General features: G+C 36.2%; 1 protein-coding gene across 1 annotated transcript in view; it reads left to right on the top strand.

Moving 5' to 3' along the window:
* LOC149628471 (solute carrier family 12 member 2-like) overlaps window positions 1–22,783 on the top strand; it is a 220,973-nt gene that overhangs the window by 150,057 nt on the left and 48,133 nt on the right. The window contains exons 16-21 of the mRNA XM_089851400.1: window positions 3,396–3,530; window positions 4,686–4,792; window positions 12,043–12,203; window positions 15,291–15,536; window positions 16,516–16,630; window positions 20,799–20,885. Of these exons, the coding sequence (XP_089707526.1) occupies window positions 3,396–3,530; window positions 4,686–4,792; window positions 12,043–12,203; window positions 15,291–15,536; window positions 16,516–16,630; window positions 20,799–20,885 (851 nt within the window). The remainder of the gene's footprint in view (window positions 1–3,395; window positions 3,531–4,685; window positions 4,793–12,042; window positions 12,204–15,290; window positions 15,537–16,515; window positions 16,631–20,798; window positions 20,886–22,783) is intronic.

The raw sequence follows: 22,783 nt of genomic DNA, 5'->3' as shown, positions 1-22,783 counted from the left end.
TTAAAATAATTAACTTCAATTATATTTATTTAATTATTCAAGAGAAACCTCTTAATTGTGTCTCGACTCGCAGAGGTTTATTTGGTTTCCCAACATGTTTAAATTTGGATTATTTCATTTTAACCAAACTGAAAAGCTGATTGGCGAGGGTTCAAAGTGTTTTCGGTTCTCAAACTATGAAATATTTGGTATTTTCTACCAAAAAAAAAAAAAAATAGTAGACTAAAATAAATATATAAAAATCAAACGCAAAGTATTGTCTCTCTTTTCTTGAAAATGGGATTTTTCAGGAAAAAGATATGATAAACACAGAAAAGAATCTGGATTATATTTTAAATCCCAGCGTATCATATTTGAAAGGGGAAAAAAATCTATGAATATAAATTGGTATTTCTGGAAACACATTGTACTGTACCAATACAAAACTGTGTTTTGCCGAGAAATTTTGAATAGGGTGCGAAATATAATAATCTTTTTCGTGGTGCCAAAAGTGAGTTAAACGAAGGCAACAGACAAAGTTGAAAAAGGTCGGCTATTTTTAACGTAACTTAAATATAACCCGAGGGGCTAGTCACTCCCCATAATTTTCTACACCTGATTTCTGAATTTTTATGTGAATTTCGTTGATTACAGAAGGAATTCCTCGATTTCCGTGATTACGATTTTTTTAGGGGATTTTAATAATCTTTACACTGATTTCCCGTTATTGCTACAGATTACTATAGTGAATTCTGTTAGAATTCTGCTGATTTTTTTGGTGAATTACCACTGGATTCTTCGTGAATTACGATGAATGCAGTGATTATTTTCATTTCAACTGATTACGGTTTTAATTTCCGATTGCGTGATTATTTCACGAAATAAGTGATTACCGAGGTGATTACTAAAAAATACTAGTAAATCATGTGACTTTTCCTGATTTTATCAAGATTTCTCGTGATTTTCAGTGATTATCGGAGATTTCTGAGTGATTACCGAGGTGATTTCAAAAAATACTAGTAAATCATGTGACTTTTCCTGATTTTCTCAAGATTTTACGTAATTTCCAGTGATTATCGGAGATTTCTGATAACCTTTGATTATCCACAAAAATGAATGTGATTACTGATGATTTTCTAAGAATTCTAGAAATCAAGTAATCGATTTCTGCGGTTTTGTACAGCTGATTATTCAAGTGACTAACCCCTCGATATCCGATCTATGAATAAAAAGGAGCTCCAATGGGAGGATCATGACGCACGGTCCAACTTGCGTTTAGACTTTACATCGTGTCGTTGGAAAAACATTTTCAGATCACGTCACCGAGTGAAGTTAGATTCTTACGTAGTATAACTCGAAATGAAACATCTCTTTGATTTAAAAAAATTGTTTCTGTTTACTAACCCGAACCAAACGAGAAATGCCTAACTAATACTTTCGGGATGTCTTCCTTTCTCCGTTATATATTTTTAACTCAAATTATAATTTATTGCAAACCCAACTTATAGGGAATGAGAAGCTTCGCTTGAAAAACCTCTGATTTATAAAACAAAAGATAGAATTAATTTCTGTGAATTCAAAAATATCAAACTTTTAATTCTACGATTTCTGGTTATTTGACAATATGTATTTGAAAATGCTTCATATCAAATTATTTGAAATGCACTTTTTACGAAAGGCTTAAATGTTTCCTGTAGGCTGACGTCAGATATATTTTTCACTCGAGATGGTGCCACTCTCTCTGCTCTCAGACCCAGAGTTTAGACTGGCGAGAAGCTCGAGACGCGTATAGGATTCCCGCGCTTTTTTTTCCTCACGTCATAGTGATGTCATCAAACGGGCGAACAAGCTCGACAAGACAAAATTATTGATTTATCGAAACTGAGTTTTCGTGATTTTTCAATGTATATTAAAAATAGAAACTTTGGTTCAATTATATTAAAAACTTGATATTTTGAAAGTAGAGACTTTAAAGTGTAAATTGCAAATTTGCATTCCCTTTAATTTGACATAATTCTGAGACTTATCCCATTTTTTTCTATTAAGAAAGTAATACGTTTTTCTAGAACAAAACTGGTAATTTTAAATACATTCGATCAGACAGTGTTAAGACTTTTAAAACGAAGAAGTAGCATAAGTCCGTGCTGCATAAAGATATAATATTAAAGATAAACAAGGTGAAAATACAATTTTAAAATAGGATTGAGGCCTCCCACAATGCAACTAGAGTCTGCGGGGTTGAAAGGGTTTATTCTCAGAACCCTAAAGAAAAGCAATATGTTTCTCGTCACAATTGTTTACCCTAGTCGCTCGGACGCTTCACCCCGCAGCTCTCCAAGCATTTTATTTCTTCGATATAGAACTAGACCTATAATTTTCCAACGGCTATATCTATACAGGGTTAAAAGTTTCGCCTTCAACCAGCTTAGATACTCCTAACGTAGGGTGTTATGCAAGAAGCTTCAATTAAACGTAATCATTCTGTCCCATTGGTATAATTACTGCACAAAAACACACCAACCCCAGCACTCTTTACAACTTTTAAATATAAATTGAAAATTAATAGCCAGATTCTTAATTCATTAATAAATGAAAATTTTCAATTAATTAGCGATATAAAAAGAATAATACTGAATGTACAGAATAGAGCTCGGCATTTTCGATCAATTATCCACAAATTGGTGGATGACCGATTATTTATAAACAAATTTTTGGATTATAATACGATTTAACATGTATTTTCTGTGGATAATTTTCGGGTATGGATAAAGATACAATAAAGTAGATAATTGATCGATAATGCCGAGCTCTATTACAGAAGCTTCTTGACTTAGTAAATGAGAAGTCTCAAATACGTTTAAATGATATGGGATCAATTCAGTTCAGTTCGATCAAATATGACGACTCAAAGGTGTATTTTAGCTCGTTAATCTATGGAAAAGGTAGCTAATTTTTAAACTTTTGCATACCATCAAATAAGATTTCGAAACAGTTAACACAATAGGAACACAATAGGTAACGTGATATGACCACTCAAAGGTTTAGCTTGGCTCATTAAGCAATGCTGATTTTCAAACATTCACATTATAATCAAATAAAAGATGGTTGAATTCGAAACGTAATTAATTCATGTAATCCGTTGGCATTTCGAACGAAAACAGTTAACACAATAGGTTATTAACACAAGCTATGCAAGTCCAGAGGATGGTAACTTCAGTTCATTTGGAATTGCCAATTTAAAGTGTTTAGCGACTCTGCTAGTAAACACCAGAAACCCTGCAGAAATTGGTTTGCTTAGCAAAAAAAGCGTTATCTAGTCTGGTTGCCGGCGAAGGTATCCACCCTGTATACACAACGTCCAAAATAACTAAAGAAAAACTTATATAAAAAGCAATTTCATCGGTGACATTTTGCAGGAAGCTCCAGCGTTCAAATACAGGGAGAAAATATCGCGACAGGGATATCAATGGCTCAACAAAAAGAAACTCAAATCCTTCTATTGCGTTGTCCACGATGAAAGTTTCTCCAAAGGAGTACGATCTATCATACAGGTAAGGGTGCACATTCCTGAGAAATATTGAATTACAACAGTCTTATGAACTAAGGCGCGTTGGACGTAACTCTATTTGATGTCAATGAACTAGCTTTGTTATTTCGTCAACCGGGATAGATAAATGAAAGTTTCTTCGTCATGGGTCCCAAAAAGGACCTCGATAGATTTCACTGAGATAGCACTAATAAAAAAGGCAAAGTCTAGTCCAGTCTTTCCCAAACGCTTTCTCGCGACATCACCTTTTAAATTTCTAGTCCAAATATCGTAAATGAGATTTAAGACAAAATTGGTCTACGAATAATCAGTATGTAGAAGTCTAGTCCAGTGACAGCCTGTGAAATCAATCTTCACCAAACATAAATTTTTTGGAAAAATAAAGTTCCCTGAAATTTAAAAAAATTTCATTTAATAAAAGTGCCATATATTTAAAATCCTGCAAAAAGGTACGTCGCAACTTCGAAAACTTTGGGAAACACTGGTTCTCTACATCTCTCTGTTTTCAGCGCTTTGACATGCCAAGCAAATATCTACAGTATTTTATGACCTGTTCTTAACTTGTAAATTTGGAAATTGATTTATCTATATTTTTCATACTTAAATGATTACCTTGGAATGCTGTAAAGAAAAATAGTATGTATTTATAGAAATCGAACTACGCTAACTATTATGACAGACCTCTCAATATACGAATTAAATTGTCATTGTTTGAAATCTTTAAAACATTCATGAGATTTTCAATTATTATCCATAAATTCCAAAAGACCAACTTCACTATAAGTTCCGCCAGATATAACTTATCTGAGAGCAATGCAATCTAATCGAAATTTTATGTTTCAAGATTCTAAAATACATATTTATTTTAGAAGTAGAATTTGTCATATTATACAGAGTGGTTTGGCTATTAGAGGAGCTCCAATAGGTTCTTTAAGCTACTGATTGTGTTTTCCTCTCGAAACTGAACTGAGGATATAGCAATTTTTATTATATTGTTGGAAACTTATGATTCAGTATTCGGATAGCGCTATGAGCTATTATCTTAATGAAAACTGTTAGCTAAGCCACCCGGTACAATTTTAGTTCTAAAGATACGCGGTTGAATGTGGCATACACTATATAACGTTTCTTTTATTATTTTCCACACAAACAATTATAGGTTGCTGGTCTGGGAAAATTAAAACCGAACGTGATTCTGATGGGCTACAAAGCGTTATGGTGGAAATCTCCAGAAGAGGACGTGAAACAGTACTTCAAAGTTATCCAGTGAGTTTTCTGATCTGGCGCTTATCAAGAGAGGCTAAATAGACCTAACTGTCCCTTTTGGTCTGAAAAGCTATTATCCAAAGTCGTTGGCCATGTACGCGACGTATAGTTGCAGCTTCAGTTTATAAAGCGAGATTATACCTTGAGGTGTGACAGAAGGAGAGAGAGAGTTAGACTATAGCCCTAATCTCTAAAGTAAGGGACCAGAGAACTCCGCTACGATGCCTTCTAAAACCGTTAATTCCAAAAGCCGTAAAGGCCGCTCTCAGCTATAAATCAGAGTGACCGATCCAAATCGCCTTTTACAGAACAATTAGTATACCTAGAGAAATAGCCCGGCTCGTTCATACTTGCCGTTATAAAAGCGAAAGCCTTATCCAAAGGACCAGCGACAATTATGCCAAAACTACACGCCTGTAGAGTTCTTATATTCGACCAAATGACCTATCAATATCAAATACAGGATGAAAACCTTAATTTCCGGCGACTAGCACTAGCACATCTTGTGGTTTTGCATTGATACATTTTAAGTAAATTACAGTAACTATAGTAGAGAAATTTATTGACTAGTCACCAAACCAAATGAAATGATCACAGCCGTGGGCAATGCATCATTGTCGATGAACATTTAAATGAGAAACGATTAACGTAAAGGTTTCAGAACACTTGTTTGTGCACACTGTTAGGAATGCCTTTGGTTACGTCAATTTAAAGGTATTGCGTTTAGTTATAATTTCCCTACTACTGCACTGCACAACACATTAGGATGCGGGACTGATCTCGGCGAAGGTTTCCACCCTGTATATGAGATAGGCGTTTGGAAATTCCACACTGGGTTACCAAAAGCAAAATTTGGACAAACTTAAAAGTCTAACGTAGAAAGCCATGCAATCCCAGCGGCCGCGGTACAACGAAACCAGGTTGAGAAAGCCGGTTGTTTAAAACGTTCCGCTAAGCAATGGGTGCTATAAAACGCATTGCTGATAGAACCAATGTGACGAAAAGGTTGGTTGTAAACATACTGAATAGAAAATCGCGTTAAAAAACGCCTCTAACAACCATGTCAGACCAGAATGCACCCTCACAAAACCGAAAGTGAATGCCGAAGTGAAGCACCTACGTCAAGGGTCCATGTTCGTTTTAGTCTACCTGCGAAGTATTATAGAAATTCGAGCCAGATGGGCTTTGAGTTTCGTTCTATAATTTTTTAAATACTACATTCATAGAAATTTCCAATTTTGTGGTGAAATTCAGGTAGACGCTATCGTTTGACCACACCAGAACCCATTATTAGTTTAATTGTTCAACAGCGGGGTTGTGTCTTGCCTAACATGCAACCGTTTGAAGCAACGCTCGGCTCCAGTGGATCCCCTACAAGGCGACTTTCCTCCAGAACTCCGGGTTTGGCTTATAAATCCCGCCCACAAATGCTTCTAGCTTTGCCAAGCCAAAACTGGAGTTCGTAAGGAAAGTCAACTTGTATGGGATCCACTGGAGCCGCGCAATGCTTTAATTATACGGGTATCCTCAATATCTGGTGTATTAGAATCGCAATAGCATTATTTTCAGTTCATGAAAAATGGACACTTAATATTACATTATACGTTCCTACAAATGTTTGAATGTTCAAACTTGCTTCTTAACGTTGGTCCTTTAAACTCATTTCGTGGAAGGAAAGGATGAGTGGTGAAGGGTAAACACTGCGGCAAAGGATATGAGAGAAAGGACCTTTAGTCCTTTACACTTTGGTCCGCTGTCGAATTAACAAAGTTTGCTAATTTACCTTGCCTCGCTGAATTAATACGAATTTATTATTTGGAAAAGTCAACCTTAAACCGGGCTTTAAGCTTGATTTACGGCGCATCCCGACATCATGACGCTTAATACAGTGCTACATTGCTCGTAATGGACAATTCGAGTTAAATAGGAGAAATCAGACGACTCTATTTGAACCTATCAATTAAATTAGAAATCGAAAGAAATATTGCGGCTAAGTGTCAATTAAGGTTGTAAGAAAAGGGATTGGAAATTACGGATCTCCTTGACTTCGACAATAATCTTAGGTGACCTTAATAGTATAGCCAAGATTAAAATAAATGATTTATGCTATGTTCTAATATTATTATCAAATCTTCTACCAATTATAAGACCTACTCCCACAGAAAGTATCTCCAATTGAATCTGAAAACAAAATTGATAGAGGTTTGTTGACACATTAAATTGACACATTAAAAGCTTGCACTGATTACAAAATTCCCAGGGCCATCAAGATTTACGCGTCGTAAAGATGTGTATCTCTTTCGTGTTAAATTTGGCTAGACATGGCATGTGCCACGAAAGCCTTGTTACCCAGAAGACGTTTCGACTTCGAGCAAAATCTTTATTTAATCGAAAAAATCTGAATGCATCTTCATTTTTAAAATAATTGGTTGTTATTGTTAAAATTTTAACGCGCTGAAGTTACACAAATAAGACTAGCGTGATTAAATGAAAACAGTAAAAGCGTTATATTGATCACAAAGAAAACTGAAACGTTCAAAAACAAACCAAAGACAGGCTTTAAGCTTTTTAATTTTAGTTTCAAAATACCGCGACCTCTATTGCAGAGGTCTGGCATATATCGTTTGAAACTTGACCACGTTTTTGGCGTTGTCTAACAGAAAGTTTATCTTCTCATCCTCTCTTTATGTCAAACAAATAAACTGACTAGATTTTTGCACAGACGGTTGGGTTCCCATCGGACATATAGATAAAAGTATTTAAATCCAACATTTTTGCTCCAGAAAGACAAACAAACGTCAGTTAACGGCGATACATTTCGAGAACCCCGAAATTTACATAACATAAAATTCCTCCCCTTTAATTTCCTAACAAACCTTCCTAATCTTTATTGGAAAATTATCGTTTGAATGTTTGGTATTTCCCGGGGTTTATAGTGAATATAAAGCATATATATAGCGGCAGTGGTTGGTACGGCTTACAGCCTTTAAAATAAGATTCTGTTTAAGCCCAAGTTTATTACTAAAAGTCTACACGCAGTATTAGAAATTTGTGTAATGCATTTTTGCCATTTTAAGACTGTTCACTAAAGTAAAAACTACTCTACATGTGTTAATGAAAAAAAAAAGGAAAATAATCATAAGGAAATATGATAGAGGTATGAGCCGTAACGGTTACTCAATTCTATTTGACTTACCCAAATGAGTTTGAAGATTCCTTGTATACCTTTGAACTTTTTCGTTTGTTTTCCACTCCAGAGGTAAGGGTGACACTCAGTTCTTCATGTAAGTTTACCTAAGGCGATAGATGGTGAAGTTACAAACAGTTTGCAAATTCTAATCGAAAGATCTTACTTAATAGTCGCGTAGAATAGAAACTAATATCAGGATCTAAAGTCGCAACCGGTTCTTCAAATAAAATTCATATGACGGTATCTGATATATAAAACACTTCTCGTTGAACACATTGTAGCAGTGATTGCAAATTAGGTTTCGGCACATATTACTGAATCATGAGAATTGAAAACTGTGTCGAGATGTTTTCAAATAATTTTTAGATTTTTAGTCAAAGTTTGTAATTGTCATTAAGTATTATCAAAAAATGTGTTTGCCATAAGGTAGCTTTTAGTCATTTATGGGTCTAACAATATTCATAAGGAATCTATTCTAGTAAAACTTTTTAACTCAGTTATTAAAATCATATTCTACTAATATTTTGGTTTTACAAGGCAAATTCAAATACAGAAACTGATCAATATATAGTTATCTAAAATAAATCAAGAAAAAATCAGTTTCAGTTCAAAAACTTTGAGAAACACTTATGGTTAAATCCTTATGATTTTGGCGGGGAAGGCGAACGTTTTAAAACTCTTAATGGTTATAGTTGGGTTTGGAGCCTTTGTTTCCCTGGCACCGATTCAAAAGGTCCATCGGAAAAGCTACATTGTCGTCTCTTCCCCCACGGTTATCCATGGTAATGGAAATTAGAGGCCACAACAACAATTGTATCGAAATTGAAATCTGTCTAATTTCATCGACATATACTGAACATGGGCATTTAAATGTTACCACCGAAATATTTCACACACTTGCATGCTCGATTATAATGCATCTTTTCGTTTAAAAATGTGTATATGTAAGTGGTAATTGCACATATAAAAATGATTTTAAGGGGAAAGGTCACCAAACATAACGTTATACCTGAAAAGATTAATTAAAAATGTCTTGTTTAGAATCAAGACCTAAAAAGTATGGATAACACTATGGTTATCAGTTGACAGAAGAATCAGATATTAATTTTTATTTTTAATTGAAACTTAAAGGCATGCCTAACAACGTTCCATTACCGTTTTCCGTTGAAATAACTTATTTTACTGGTAATCAATTTGAAAAATTTACTTATCTCGGCTTTTCGACCACAATTTCATTCATCGAAAACATTTTATCATTACATTAATTACTTTTGAAAGATAACGTGTTAAAATAAGCTATAAAACAATATAAAAAACTGTAATAGCGGTCTGTTTAGCCATGACCAAAACATTTTAAAAGTTACAAGCACCATATAACCCTTTCGAGACTAGCAAGTCCTGAACAGAACTGCCTGTTAGAATTCAACCAATCCCTTAGCGGTAAGTGGTTCAATTTAGCAGACGCCATTAAAGTAATAGCGGCGCAGCAGTCCTTGTTTTAAAGACTAATTAAATTCTAATTATTTTGTATTAGGAGAAAATTTTTCCTTTTATATTTAGAAAAATGCCGTTTTTTAAGGTATAATGTTATGTTACTTGAACTTTTCCCTTAAGATAATTTAAATGCCTCATTCAATTAATAAATATCGGTGATCAGGGACCTATTAAAAATACGTTCTGAAGATGTTGACCCAAAAATAGAGAAGCGTGTAGTTATCCTATGGAACTATTGTGATATACAAAAGTATTTTACGTCAAGCCCCTAACGACGAGACTTTGTCGTGTTTTCGTCCAAGTCTGAATCTGAGGAAGAGTAAACTAATGGGATTAAACATAATAAAAATACTTTAAAACATTACCCTTGAGTGGCTGGGTAGAATTTAGGCTATACGATGGCACTAAAGAAAAATCTAAGTGAAAGTAAATATTTTTGGGACGCTATAGGCATGATCTAACCAAGAAGCGATAGTTTACAAGGGAGAATCATAAACTCACCACATTTCTAGCTTTATCTCCAGTCCAAACTTAGGTCCGGAGTTAATCCCCGTCTCTAAATTACAACCAGCATCTCATTGGTTCTTGAAAACGCACGTCAGCGCGAATGACGAAAATTACAGTCATATTTTTCCGACTGAGGAGAGTGTAACGAAATAGCCCGGTCTCCTCCTTTTACATCCCCCCTTGTATTTTGAAAGGGGGACTGGGACTATGGCACGCGAATACATAGGCATCTTATACCTTCCCCCTAGTAAACTAGATATCGCTTCTTGATCTAACCAATACTGTTCGCACAGAAATTTAAAAAGTTTAATAATTTAATAGAAACATACTGCGGCTATTTCTAAGCATATTAGGTTGGGATGGATGGATCTAATTGGATAAATCTCTTTTTTTGTTTCTCGACGTTATTGCCCGTTTCCTCATTTATTGACGAACTTATTATCAGAGCAACCGTGGGCTATTTTCGTTGCCTCTATCTATTTACGGGGGCTTGTTTATCGGATTATACGTACTTAGATGGAGAAATAAGTAGCTCTACGAAAATCCGAAAAGTTTTTTCTCGCTTCTAACGAGATTACCCTTTTTCGCCCTTTTCGTTCGCCCAAAAAATTATTTCATTTGATAGTCGCGACCCTCGAATTTAGTTCCAGGATGCTATTCTTAAGCCTATTGGATTAGTTCTTCCCAGAATATTATCCCCTATCTAACGAGGTTAAAAGGGTTAGAGATGCGCTTCAAAGGAAAATGTCCCTGAAAAGAACACGAAGCTATTTTTACCAGATTTGCATAGAAAATGTTCGGTATTTTATGTTGCTACACTAAATTACAAAGCCTGAAAAAGAGTTTTTCCTATTACAATGAGATTATAATTCCAGAGTTTTTCCATGCAATGGAACTATAATTCCAGACTTTTTTCGTCATAAATTTTCAAATCCGATCAAATTTTTCATTATTTTAAAAAAGCAAATGTCGGCTTCTGTGGCACCCATAACATGCTGACTAATCAACTTCACACCATTTTTACCGTTGCCAAAGCCAGGAACCAATCGGAACTCGTCCACGAGGGCGGAGCTAAAACTAGGCTTTAGCTTAGTGGGACAGTCAACTCCACCCCTCGACTATGAGTGCATCTAGTGACAATTGCTTGAACTAAATTACAGCTGAGAGTTGTTTTAGTTAATTATTATTTAAAATTGGAACCTCGTATGCATGCACCGTTTTAAATAATAGAGAGCCATTACGTTAACCAGAACCCACGATTCAGAGCTCGGTGAGAAGTAGGTAACATTCGTCTGTTAACTGCAAATTGACTACTTCTAGCATCTGGGGAATTTTTTGCGAGTTTCTGCAATCGACCATTTCGACATAGCTTTGCAACCCTTATCGGAACATCCAAGTGGGGTTGATCCACTGCTGTCTCAGTGCACTCTTAGGATTCAAAACACCTACAGCGCGGATGCTAAAAAGCGAGACGGAAGGCAGACTTTAACCCCCGTGCTTTTCCCTCTAAGATTCACCGAAATGGTGTATCACACAATGATAAAAAAAATATTTCTAACCATAGTTTCACGAAATGCTTAACAAACCTGGGGGGGGGGAAGTTTACAAAAAAGTAAGTTAAGTGTGGTCACGTGCGCTTTTTCTGCCAAAGTTTGAATTTCCTTCAGAATGTTAGTACTATATTTTGTCATTAAATAGATTCATTCTATAATACGTCTTTAATATGACACCATGTCAGTACCATGATGAAGTTTCTAGTCGATACAAGATGTATATGTAGCTCAAAAGTTGCCAAAAATATTTTACATTATCTACCGAAAACGTGAAATTAAATAAAAGTTCGTAAAAATACGTATTTCAGCGAAAAGAGATCTTACTTTCAATTAAGTTCAATGGAACAAAATGATGCTTAATTTTTAACTGGGTGATCAATTGAAGCTCTAGCGACTGATTTAATTAAACTTATTGCGTTATAAAACTACATTTTCTTCGACCATACTATCCGTTTTTCTCTTGTTCCATTTTCTAATACTCTCTTCCGCGTTTCGCCCACTTACAGCGACGCCTTTGACCTGAACATGTCCTTGGGAATCCTTCGTCTGCCCAACGGACTAGATTACTCGGCCTACGGAGATTTCGAAGAGCTCAAACTGGAAGAGGAGAAGGATGGAGCAATCCGAAACGGACGTTCTCCCACCGGCACCAGCGACGGACTCCATGGTGAGTAGGCTGCAGACGCTTGTGTCTCCCCTGTCACACCCTGGGAATGCAGAACTATGTTTTATCCGTAGAGCGCTTAAATAACGGGCCATGCACTTCGTCTATACTCCCGTTCTGCTATATATTAACATTGAAATTGGATATATTGGTATATCCCTACTTGTAAAGCACTATCTCTCTGGAGGAAAGAACACGAAAAGTATACGCTAAGCAGATAGACTGTTTCCTCTACAAGAAATAGATATAACTGAAGTTTCAGAAACTTGCGATTAATATTTCGAATATATTAACAATTAGTCGAAAAACGAAAATAATTTTATGATTATAATTGAAAATCGCGTCTGCCTTTGCGGTGCTAACTTTTCTAATCGATTTTCAAATGCTTCATCCGGTGTACAATATCCCCTTAATAATAATAGTTCTCTAAAATTTAAATAATTTACTGATTTATTGTGTATTTGTAAAAAATAATCGATCGATGTAATAGGCGAAAAATCGAATATCGAACTTTCGATATTTTTCCGATTGATCGAAGAATATTGAACTATTCCATAATTTTCGATTAACGGAGGCGTATTCGACTAAAATATACTTTTTCGATTAATCGTTGAACATTTGAATATTTAATTATTCGTTTAAGCGATGAATATCTGACTATTGCATTTTCGATTAATCTATTAATATTTGGCCATTGCAATTTTTTGATTAATCTATCAATTTTTGACCATTGCATTTTTCGACTAATCGATGAATATTTGACTAAATTATTTTTTGGACTAATCGATGAATATTTGACTAAATCATTTTTTGGACTAATCGATGAATATTTGACTATCCTATATTGTTCGACTTATCGATGAATACTTGACTATAGTATTTTTTCGATTGATCGATAAATATTAGATTAATGCACTTTTCGATTAACCATAGAATATTCCATGTTTAGATTATTTGAAGAAGGATTTACTATCCTAAACGAAGTCATACCCACTTCTCCCTATGTGCCTATGATACTTTTAAGCAAAAGATATGCTATTTCATTTCTGCTTGAAAATTCCATGTTGATGATAAATTCTTGTTTCAAAAACTAAATTCATGTGCAATCTTCCATAGTGTTTCCTTTAAGTGATGAATTTCGAACACAAAGATAATGAAAGATTTTTCATTACCGTTAGTGCCAGTTTTGAAGTCTGCCTAAATAGCGTAGCGTTTCGTAGTCTTTGGCAGGATATAGGCACTTTCGATGTGGAGTAAGAATGGTACCAGGTGTCCGTTTGTATTATATAAAAGGGAAATATGAGACAACTAAAGCTTCCGGAGTTCAGTCTTAGCGAAACCCTATCTGAAAAAAGTAAAGCTGAAAATTGAGACGTCCGGGATAGGCGATACACCATGCGTTTTCTTCTTAAGCACAGGAACTAGAAAGCGATATAACAAGAAAAAAGTCCTTAAATTGCATATAGCATACTTAAGGCAGTATAAATTGCTAAAGAAGGCACAAGAATGTACATTTGACCCTTAACTAAGTAATAAGCTAGTTCATATGTAAGTGAATCTTCTTAAGAGTCGGAAAGTGGACAACTGACCACCAAAATGCCTGAAAATGTTCAGCTTTTAATTAAAATTTTTTTTTTCCTAAGTTGGGTGGCCAAGTGGTTATCGCTCTTGCCTCACAGGGTCCCGCTTCCGATCCCTCATTGTGGCACCTGGTGAAAACCGTTCAGTGTGTTTTGCAATTCCTCTCCCCACTTTTTAAAGGAGTTTTGCTCAGTAAAATTACCAATTTCTCCTTTCCATGAAAACTTGCTGAGATTAATGCCAATAGTTAGCATAGTATACGCTCACTGTTAACTGTAGCAGACGAGGCTTGACTCCACCCCTCAATGCACTGTAAAGAGGACCCATTAAAACAAAAACCGTTGAGTGCTATCAGAAGTGAGATGAGACTCGAAGTGTAGGGCTCTAGCATTGGTAATAGATCCTGGCACTACTGAACAAATTTGAGGATTTTATGCCGCTTCCATTGCGCCAACACTAGAGAGAAACAAAAATTGGTCGAGTTCCAAAAAGATTTCCTACCCCCTTCCCCTCAACCTAAAGCGGCGAAACACGGACGCGGGTGCTTGAATCTAGTTCGGCCGTCTACCGCCATGAGCGTCTCAAGTTTTTGGAGGGAAAATTCAGAAACCGCTACCAGAGGGCCAACCGTTGGTGTGTAATCAAGAATATTCACTTTCGCCGAGTGAAGAATTTGGTTAGCTCAGTACTTCTAGTCTCACTTCTGGTGCTATGTATATTCAAAAAATCTAGTTTACCATTACCTAGTTTAATCGTAACTTGAAAATACAGTACATTTATACTGGAGTAGAGCACTTGATTCATATATTAAGCCTCGCAGTCGATATATATGGAGAGTATAATATTCATTCAAAGATACGTTTCGTAAAGTCCCTCGCAAGGCTTTAGCGCCACGTTTTCCCTTAGGCCACAAAGCTCACTATTTCAACGTTCGCGTCTAGCTTAGGTGGTCTGAGCATACATCCATGTTTAGTAAACACGGATGGTAAGCGCGGAAATTGTAATGGAAATATCTTCCCGTACTAAGCTTTGCATGTGACGAACTCGCCAAGGCCGAATATTCTATCAGCTCTTTACGAATCTAAGGAACCCAACCTCCGAGTGTTCCAACAGCAGCGTTGCAGCTTTCGTTATAATTTAAATAAATTAGTTTCTGTTTAGAGATAAACCTATTAAGTAAGTTGAGAGTTTTTAATCTGGTCCTAAGGCGAAAGAGACACTCAGAGTTAAAAATGAAAATCTAGTTAGGATGGAGAAGAAATTGCATTATCATATTTGAAAAAGACGGAATTAGAGAATGGGATATTTTCATATTAAATTATTGAAAAAGGCTTCAAAAGAGTTGGGCACGAACTTGGGTTAAATCTCGACGGGGTTTTGGCCACACACGGTTATTTTAAAAAAGCCATTTTTACATACGCACCCGAAAACCTATGAATGAATGAATGAAGGAAGGATTGAAAGGAATAAGAAAACGAATGGTATTTGACAGTTTTCATTCATAACCAGATGACAGTTCGCCGGAAGGCAGTCCGACATCCAGTCCAGCCTTACAAAGGAAAGCGGATCAATTAGAATCGGAAAATGGCGGCGAGGAAGAGGCGAAGCAAAAAGAAGAGGAAGAGAAGGGACCCTACGCTCGATTCATGAGAGGAATCAGCAAGGATGTTTCCAAAGATATTCTATCCTCGGTCAATCAATTTCAAACCGAGCAAAAAGGAACCATCGACGTATGGTGGCTGTACGACGATGGAGGTTAGTTACAAATTCAAGAATTTACGCAACCAAATAACCAATGACGGATGGATAAAAGGGAGAGTGTAACCTAAAATTATCTTACTTCAAATCAAATTATATAAATTAATTATAATATATCTCAATTCAAACTGTTTTTTTTTTTGACGTTCTGCAAAAAACCATAAGATCGAAGTTACTAGTCCTAATATGGTCATTGTCTAGAAAGACAATAAAAATAATGAAAATCAACTGACATAATAGCTAAATAACATCAAAAATATGGAAATGATATTTTATTAATAACCCTTTTACCATTTACAAATGGTGCAATTTAAGTTGAACTTGAACTGAGGTAGTTCAAGACTGTAGTCTTGGTGGTTAGTGGTATAATTTAAAGAATCATAGGTAGTTCAAAAGAAAGAACTTCTACGAAAAAAAACGTTAAAAACTTTTTCTAGTTTAAATACTTTGCCTAATGCCTACTCTTGATCAAGAGCACTTTCAAAACGAAGCTTTGTTCGTAGTAAACAACAGGCTTACACAGGTCTAAATAATATCAAAATATACACATTATAAGATAGAACATCACAGTGTTCATGACAGTTTTGGTTATATACACGTACAAAGAAAATGCTCCTCAATAATACACAAAAGTTCAACACTAGGTAGAATTAGCAAGTGCGCCTGAACATAATATTCTTGCACTGTAGAAAAAAAATTCGCATTGAATAATACCGTTTTTCCATTGTAATTTTCCGGGTTTCAACCCATAAAACGACTCTATTTTTCTATTGATTTTATAATATTGGAAGAAATTTTTTGGCTGCTTTTAAATCACTTGAATCGGAATTTTTCTCGTTAAATAACCGATTTTCTAAATAACAGTAATTTTACGTCGCATAAGTTTTATTTTGCTTTCGTACCTTTCCCCATTTCACACTCCCTTTTACGTTATGAATAAATCATTTGATCAAATAATCGCGCGACGTATTTTCAGGGCTAACCATGCTGATTCCTTACATTCTGAAGAGTCGTTCCCAATGGAGTCACTGCCAACTACGCGTCTTTTCCTTGGCCAACAAAAAAGAAGAATTGGACAGAGACCACAGAAAGTAGGTCGAAAAACCTTGTACCCCCGATCTCCTATTCCTTATTCCCCTCCCACGGGCACGCCATTATATTTGGAAACAGACAGTCAAAGTTGGGGGCGGAGTGGGGAGCCCAGAGCGCGAAATCGATACTCCCGCTATCTTCGATCTGATAGGTACTGTATAAACATGTACCGAGAGTAAATGACGATGGAGTGTACTATTCTAATCCTGGCTTTAGGGCAGGGCCGTCTTAATAGGATAACAGGTCACAGGGCAATGTTGTACACATGGTACCATACTCAAACAAACATATATACATATATAAATCTCTATGGGGCACCTATTATAGTATGGCACCTGGGTAAATGCCATGTGGCTCCTCAACCTTGTCTTGTAAGCGACAGTGGAAAGTTGGTTGAAACTCTAGACTGATCTTTCTAAAATAGTTTCATCATAAAGTTAACATTGGATTAAACGACACCATTATAACGTGTCCTGTTACGTCGTTGCACGTGAAGGTCATTTCCACTACAGTTTTTAAATAATCCCGATGTTAGTTGGCAAATCTCCGCTTATTTCATTTTTAGTTTATGGAATATTTTATTACTAAATAAGAACCTAAGAGATCAAGTAAATAATACTTTCAAACATTTCATTATGATTAAATTTGAAATTGCTTCAGGAATTTTAACGTCTCATACCCAATTAAATTCATTGTAAATAAATTTGGAAATTACATACATAAAAAACAATACTCAGGTTAAGGCTGCCCTAGTTCATTCACTCGGGAGGCTAACCAACTCGCACTCCCTATAGCGGTACTTTTTGGCGAGAAGGAAAATCCCCAATGGCGGCCTCGCCCCTGTGTGTTGGTTTCTCTGTATGTAATTTCCGAAATGGTCTGTTTCGTGATGAAATTACGTTGGATATATAATGGTGTTTCAAACGTTTATAGTTAATACTTGACAAAAATACGATAGCAATCGGTAGAAAAGTTTCTTTGTTTTGTGGACATATTTTGTCAAAGGATAATAATATACTAAACTCGCGAAGTACTAATTAAATCTCTCCTCTTCAGACGGTCTACTGTACTCTTCATGTTTCCCATTTGACTTTTTCGTACTGGCCATTTTACCTTGTGTCCCTTGACGTTTTTGTCTGCAAATTTTACTCTTTCTCGATTTACTCTTGCACGGATCTAACTAAGGAGTAAAGGACGGGTACGCTTTTACATGGGCCCACTGAGAAGAGAGGGAGGATAGGGGTTCAATAGCCGGCGCCGGCCACACAGCGAACTAACCACGCGTCCGAAATCCTATTTCTATAACTTATAGAAGGTGATTGAAGCCTGTATATCTAGCGAACTATATACTTCCTTCAACCATCGATATCTCAAGGCTTACTCCTTATTATCGAGCAACGACCACGCTGGTCAATGGCAAACGCCTCTCCATTTCGCTATAATAACCAACATTCTTGGAGAGATTAAATATGGATGTTTGATGGACTTATTGCACATTCACAATACCTTACTGACGAAGACCAAATAGCACAGTTCATATCATTAACTGTAGAGGAAGGTTTTAGAAATGGTGTGCTTGAGTTGCTCTAGCCATTAAGCCTGTAGAGAACGTAGTGTTCAAGATATGTAACAATTTATCTTTATGATTAACCCTCATTTCAGCATAGTCTAACAGTACTTGAACAATTGTTAATTTCTTAAAACAATATCAACAGGCAGATATTTCATACGTGTTGGACCTAAGTCCATTTTTCACCACAGAAAGAAAACTTTCCCGGTTTTCATTTTCTTAAAACATCCGTGAAACTTTGGGAAGCTTATAGTAGTTTCAGTTGAAATAAATACCATAAGTTTATCATGCCTCTAAGTAGAGAAATGGCTGCTACTCCTACGGCAATAGTGTTTGTCGGGCTCCCTTTAATGAAACCCTATACTCTCTCCGTATCATTTATCACCTCAACGTCAATACAAAATTGTACTGCCTAGCCTAGCGTTCCTTTTATCCCTTTCAGAACGTTTCAGGACTGAAGCCTCCTCTATCTCACAAGAGAGAGAGAGGGATTTTGGGGTTGCTCAAGTAAAATTCGTTCTCCCCCCCCCCAATGCCAGCCTATACGAAACGTAAAAATCTCCTTTATTCCATAGGATGATTTTTTTCATGTGACCCATTTAGTAATCGTTCCGACCGCTTGGTGGCTGCACCGCGAAGGGAATTTCAATATTTTCCCTCTTCTTAGCGCTATACGAGTTCTGACGTCACAGCAGCCTGCGTAAGATGCCCAGTGTTAACCCATATTTGTATACTTAGAGGCATGATAAACTTATGGAAATACCTATACGAAACGTACAGCCATGTCTGTTATAAACACTAAATAGTGTATTTAAACCCCAATAACTACTTCACATAAATAATTCTCGTTTCTTTTCATTTTCTATTCGAAGGAAAAATGTTCCAACCAAAATCTAGATATACCATCCCTTTAAATTATAAATTTACTTAATAAGTTGAATAAATTTTGGATGATATCAAACACACCCACCATTTTCTTATTCCAAGAAAGACCATTCCCTATACCCATGCAGAATGTGGCACGAACCTATAATAAGGAAACGTTCAAATGGTCGCTCCTATCGAGGTCATCAGATACATACCAATATATTAAGGCGAATAATTTGAACAATTTATGTTGAAAAATTCGTTAGAGAACCTTTTGTAAAATATGAAACAAGATTACGTGACTGTGTTAGTAGGTACATACACGTGGGGTGAAATTAATTTGCGGGATCATTTTTAACGAAAGGCAAAGGAGAAACATCAGAAACCAGGGCGTATTACTCAAATTGACCCGATTTTAATTATTAGTGGGAAAGGAGAAGGAGACTAGGCGCGTGACGAAAACGGAATTCTACAGTTACGAGTCTAGCCTTAATTGTTTTAGAAGTCTCTCGCTTTGTGTATATACGCATGCATATACGGGAGAGGTCAGATACCTTTACAATACTTTCAATCCCACTCAACTCCGTCCATAAGTCACGACAATTAATTACGGAAAATTAAATTTTACCAAGACGAAGAAGGAGAGGAGACCGTTTCGTTCGTGGGGGTCTTTACTCAACGAGTCTGTTGCGCCGATTGCGCATGTGAGGAACTCTGATACCGAACCACAGAAAAAGGGACTGACGGAGAATTTAGTCTCTCCGAGCCTCCTTCTTGTACGTTCATCCTAGAAGGATCCTGAGAAAAAAATCACCAGAAAGAAATTTGTTTACAACTTAGCTCTGCTGCAGTTGTTCGTTTATGCTTACGCTATAGTGCGTCAAGGCAGGTGCGCGTGAAATGCAGAGATGACTGCGCCGTTCAAGTTACATTCCTCCTTCTCTCTTTGACTCTCTTGTCTCTACTTTCGCCATGATAAACTGCATGCGGTGAGGAAAATTCTCGCATTTATCTGTACGCCACTCTCCAGGACGGCCGTCGACACAAATCAAACACCACACACTTCTATTTGCTATTTTGCGCGACTGCTGCAAATAAGGAAACGTTTCTTCGCGAATACCTAGAATTTCACTTCTCATGGTAAAGCGATGTGATCTGGGCGTTGACGAATCTGTCATTTTGATATTAAACAATAATACACGAGGTAAATTAATATGAAAAAATGTTAGTCGGTTAGTACTGAAGGAGCAGCATTGTATGTGGATGTGTTAGTAATTATGGTTTTTTTAATAATGCGATTGCGCTGTTGCTGCAAAATGATGTACAGACCTCCCCGTCGCCTAATCGAGTAAACCCACAAAAATTGAGTCAAACACTTCATCGTGAAATTTCATTCTCAATGGCGGCCGCCTGAGAAAGGAAAATTAGCAAGGAGAAAAATATTTCCATAATAGTGACTACCCTCTTGAATAATTCCCCAATACAGAACAAATCCCCTCTCTTAGAAACGGATGCAAATATGCCGAAGCTGATTTTCCTCTTCTCTAAGTATAAGCATTCTCTCTCTTTAAGATTCCTTCCTGTCCCTCGTCCCCCCCTCTCATTTCAAAATTTCAGGCCGTCCAACGTCATATCGACAGACGAGTCTTAATTAGAAGCGAGCTTTGCTTCCCATACTGATTGATCGATTTTTATTTTCTTTTCATATTTTTTCATGGAATATAAAACAGCATGGCAGCCTTGCTGAATAAATTCAGAATCGATTATTCGGACGTAATTATCATACCAGACATTGTCAAGGCGCCTAAGGAATCTTCGTAAGTAGAAAATCATTTTTTTCTCTTCATTTAATAATTTTGTTGGTATTTGGGCTCAAATAAATGGTTTATTTATGGTAAAGGATGTCTACCGGTAACGCCCCTCTTTGATAATGGAAGTGTCCTGGCTTATTTTTCAGAATCAAGGAAATATATAATTCTTTCTAAACAGTCAAAAACACTTCTCCTTGACAAAAACGAAAAATACGCTTCAAATTTTTCTAGTTAAACTAGGGATAAAAATATGCTTTTCTTACATTGTGCAATATATACCCATTAGAGCAAGCGAAGAGATTTTTTCAATTAAAACTCTCTAAATATCAGTTTTCTAAATTCGCAATGAGACCCTTTCCAACATGCAGGACCCTTGTTCTCTTCCCGTTACAGCATACGTTTATAAGATACGTTCCATAAGTATCACAATTCCTATGCTTAGTAATGCTAGAGATTTACTGATTACTGACGCGATAATTGTCTTCACGTGGTTTTGCAGCCCATCTTCCTAGGTAGTCCTTACTAAGCCTTTGACAGCGCCCCACTAGGCGTTGCTTTACGAGAATCTATGACAAGCTCTCAGTAACCAGTGACAAACTAATGCGGCATATGGCGAGTTCCTTGCCATAACCCGATTTTTCACTCTCTCCTACCTGGTTTGCTAATGAACAATTTAATATTTTCGAAATTTCCAAAGATAGTCTAATTGTGTAAAAAATTAAATGCAGTAAGCTATATTTGATTTATATTTTGATAACAAACAACGGAAACTTACGTTAAGGAGAACCGAAAATTGCTATTAACACTCTTGAGGAATAACTACGGATTACAACTGCAACGCAGAATAATACAATATTATAACAAATTTAAAACGAAGTAACGTACGACAAAGCATATTTTTTCAAATTGATATTCAATTTCAACTGACTTGAATCTTCAATCAGATACAATTCGTAATGTATGAAATTTTTAATTTTGGGAATTGAGAGTTCGATTATCAAGGGATTTGTACGCTTCATCGGGTACAGGCCCAAAGGGCACGTGTTTGAAGTCGAAACATCGTCAAAATATAGGTAAACAAATAAACATTGCTAGAATTTGCATCCCTTTATTCTGTAGACGTAACCAATTTAGTATATATACACTAAACACAAACAACGAGATCTGCAGGCATTAGGTAAAACTGTTATTGATTAGTCAAAGAGAGTGGCTAATCAATGAACTGATAGTTGTACACGCGTTACGGGCTGGAAGCTAGCTTATAGACGAGAAAATCAAATTTTCTCTTCATAAACATACGCTTCCACACAAGTAACAACTTACAAGGCCAATTATCACAGTCAACCATTCGCGATACACCGTTCCTTCCTTCCTTGCAACTTTATTCCACTCTTGCCCATCTACTCTGGGCCAGATTAGTACCGTAATAAGAGTAGTATAGACACAGGCATCAAGGAGTATGAATTTTTTTAATTGGAGTTAAACCATTATCATCAGGCAAAGCAAATTTCTTGTAACGCAAGTTGCGTCGTGATTTCGCGTCAAAAATTAATAAATATACACAATTGGCATAGTACATTCCTTATAAACCTACGTAACATTGTACTATTAAAGCATTATTTACTTACAAATAATGCCAATGTATCTGCTTACAAATAATGCCAACGTCTCTGTCAGTTTAGTCTAGTAGACGTTTTGTCAGAGTCAATAAAACACATTTTCACCATATATCGTACAGCCAACTACAGAAATTATTCAAAGTCCTCTCAAATCGAAAAGAATTCACATCGTTCACAAGGAAAGATGTGTCACATATTTATAATCAGTCAAGAGATGCTTCGCAGCTTCGAAAAGATTCCGAAATACTGAAATAACTAGTTCACATTTCAATTGAAGAGCTAGTA

Source organism: Phalangium opilio, unplaced genomic scaffold, assembly GCF_054372755.1.
Source record: "Phalangium opilio isolate 3A_F unplaced genomic scaffold, DU_Popi_V2 ptg000105l_1, whole genome shotgun sequence".
NCBI classification, from domain to species: domain Eukaryota; kingdom Metazoa; phylum Arthropoda; class Arachnida; order Opiliones; family Phalangiidae; genus Phalangium; species Phalangium opilio.
Note: the sequence above shows the minus strand (reverse complement) of the source record. Positions and strands in the feature narration are given on the sequence as shown.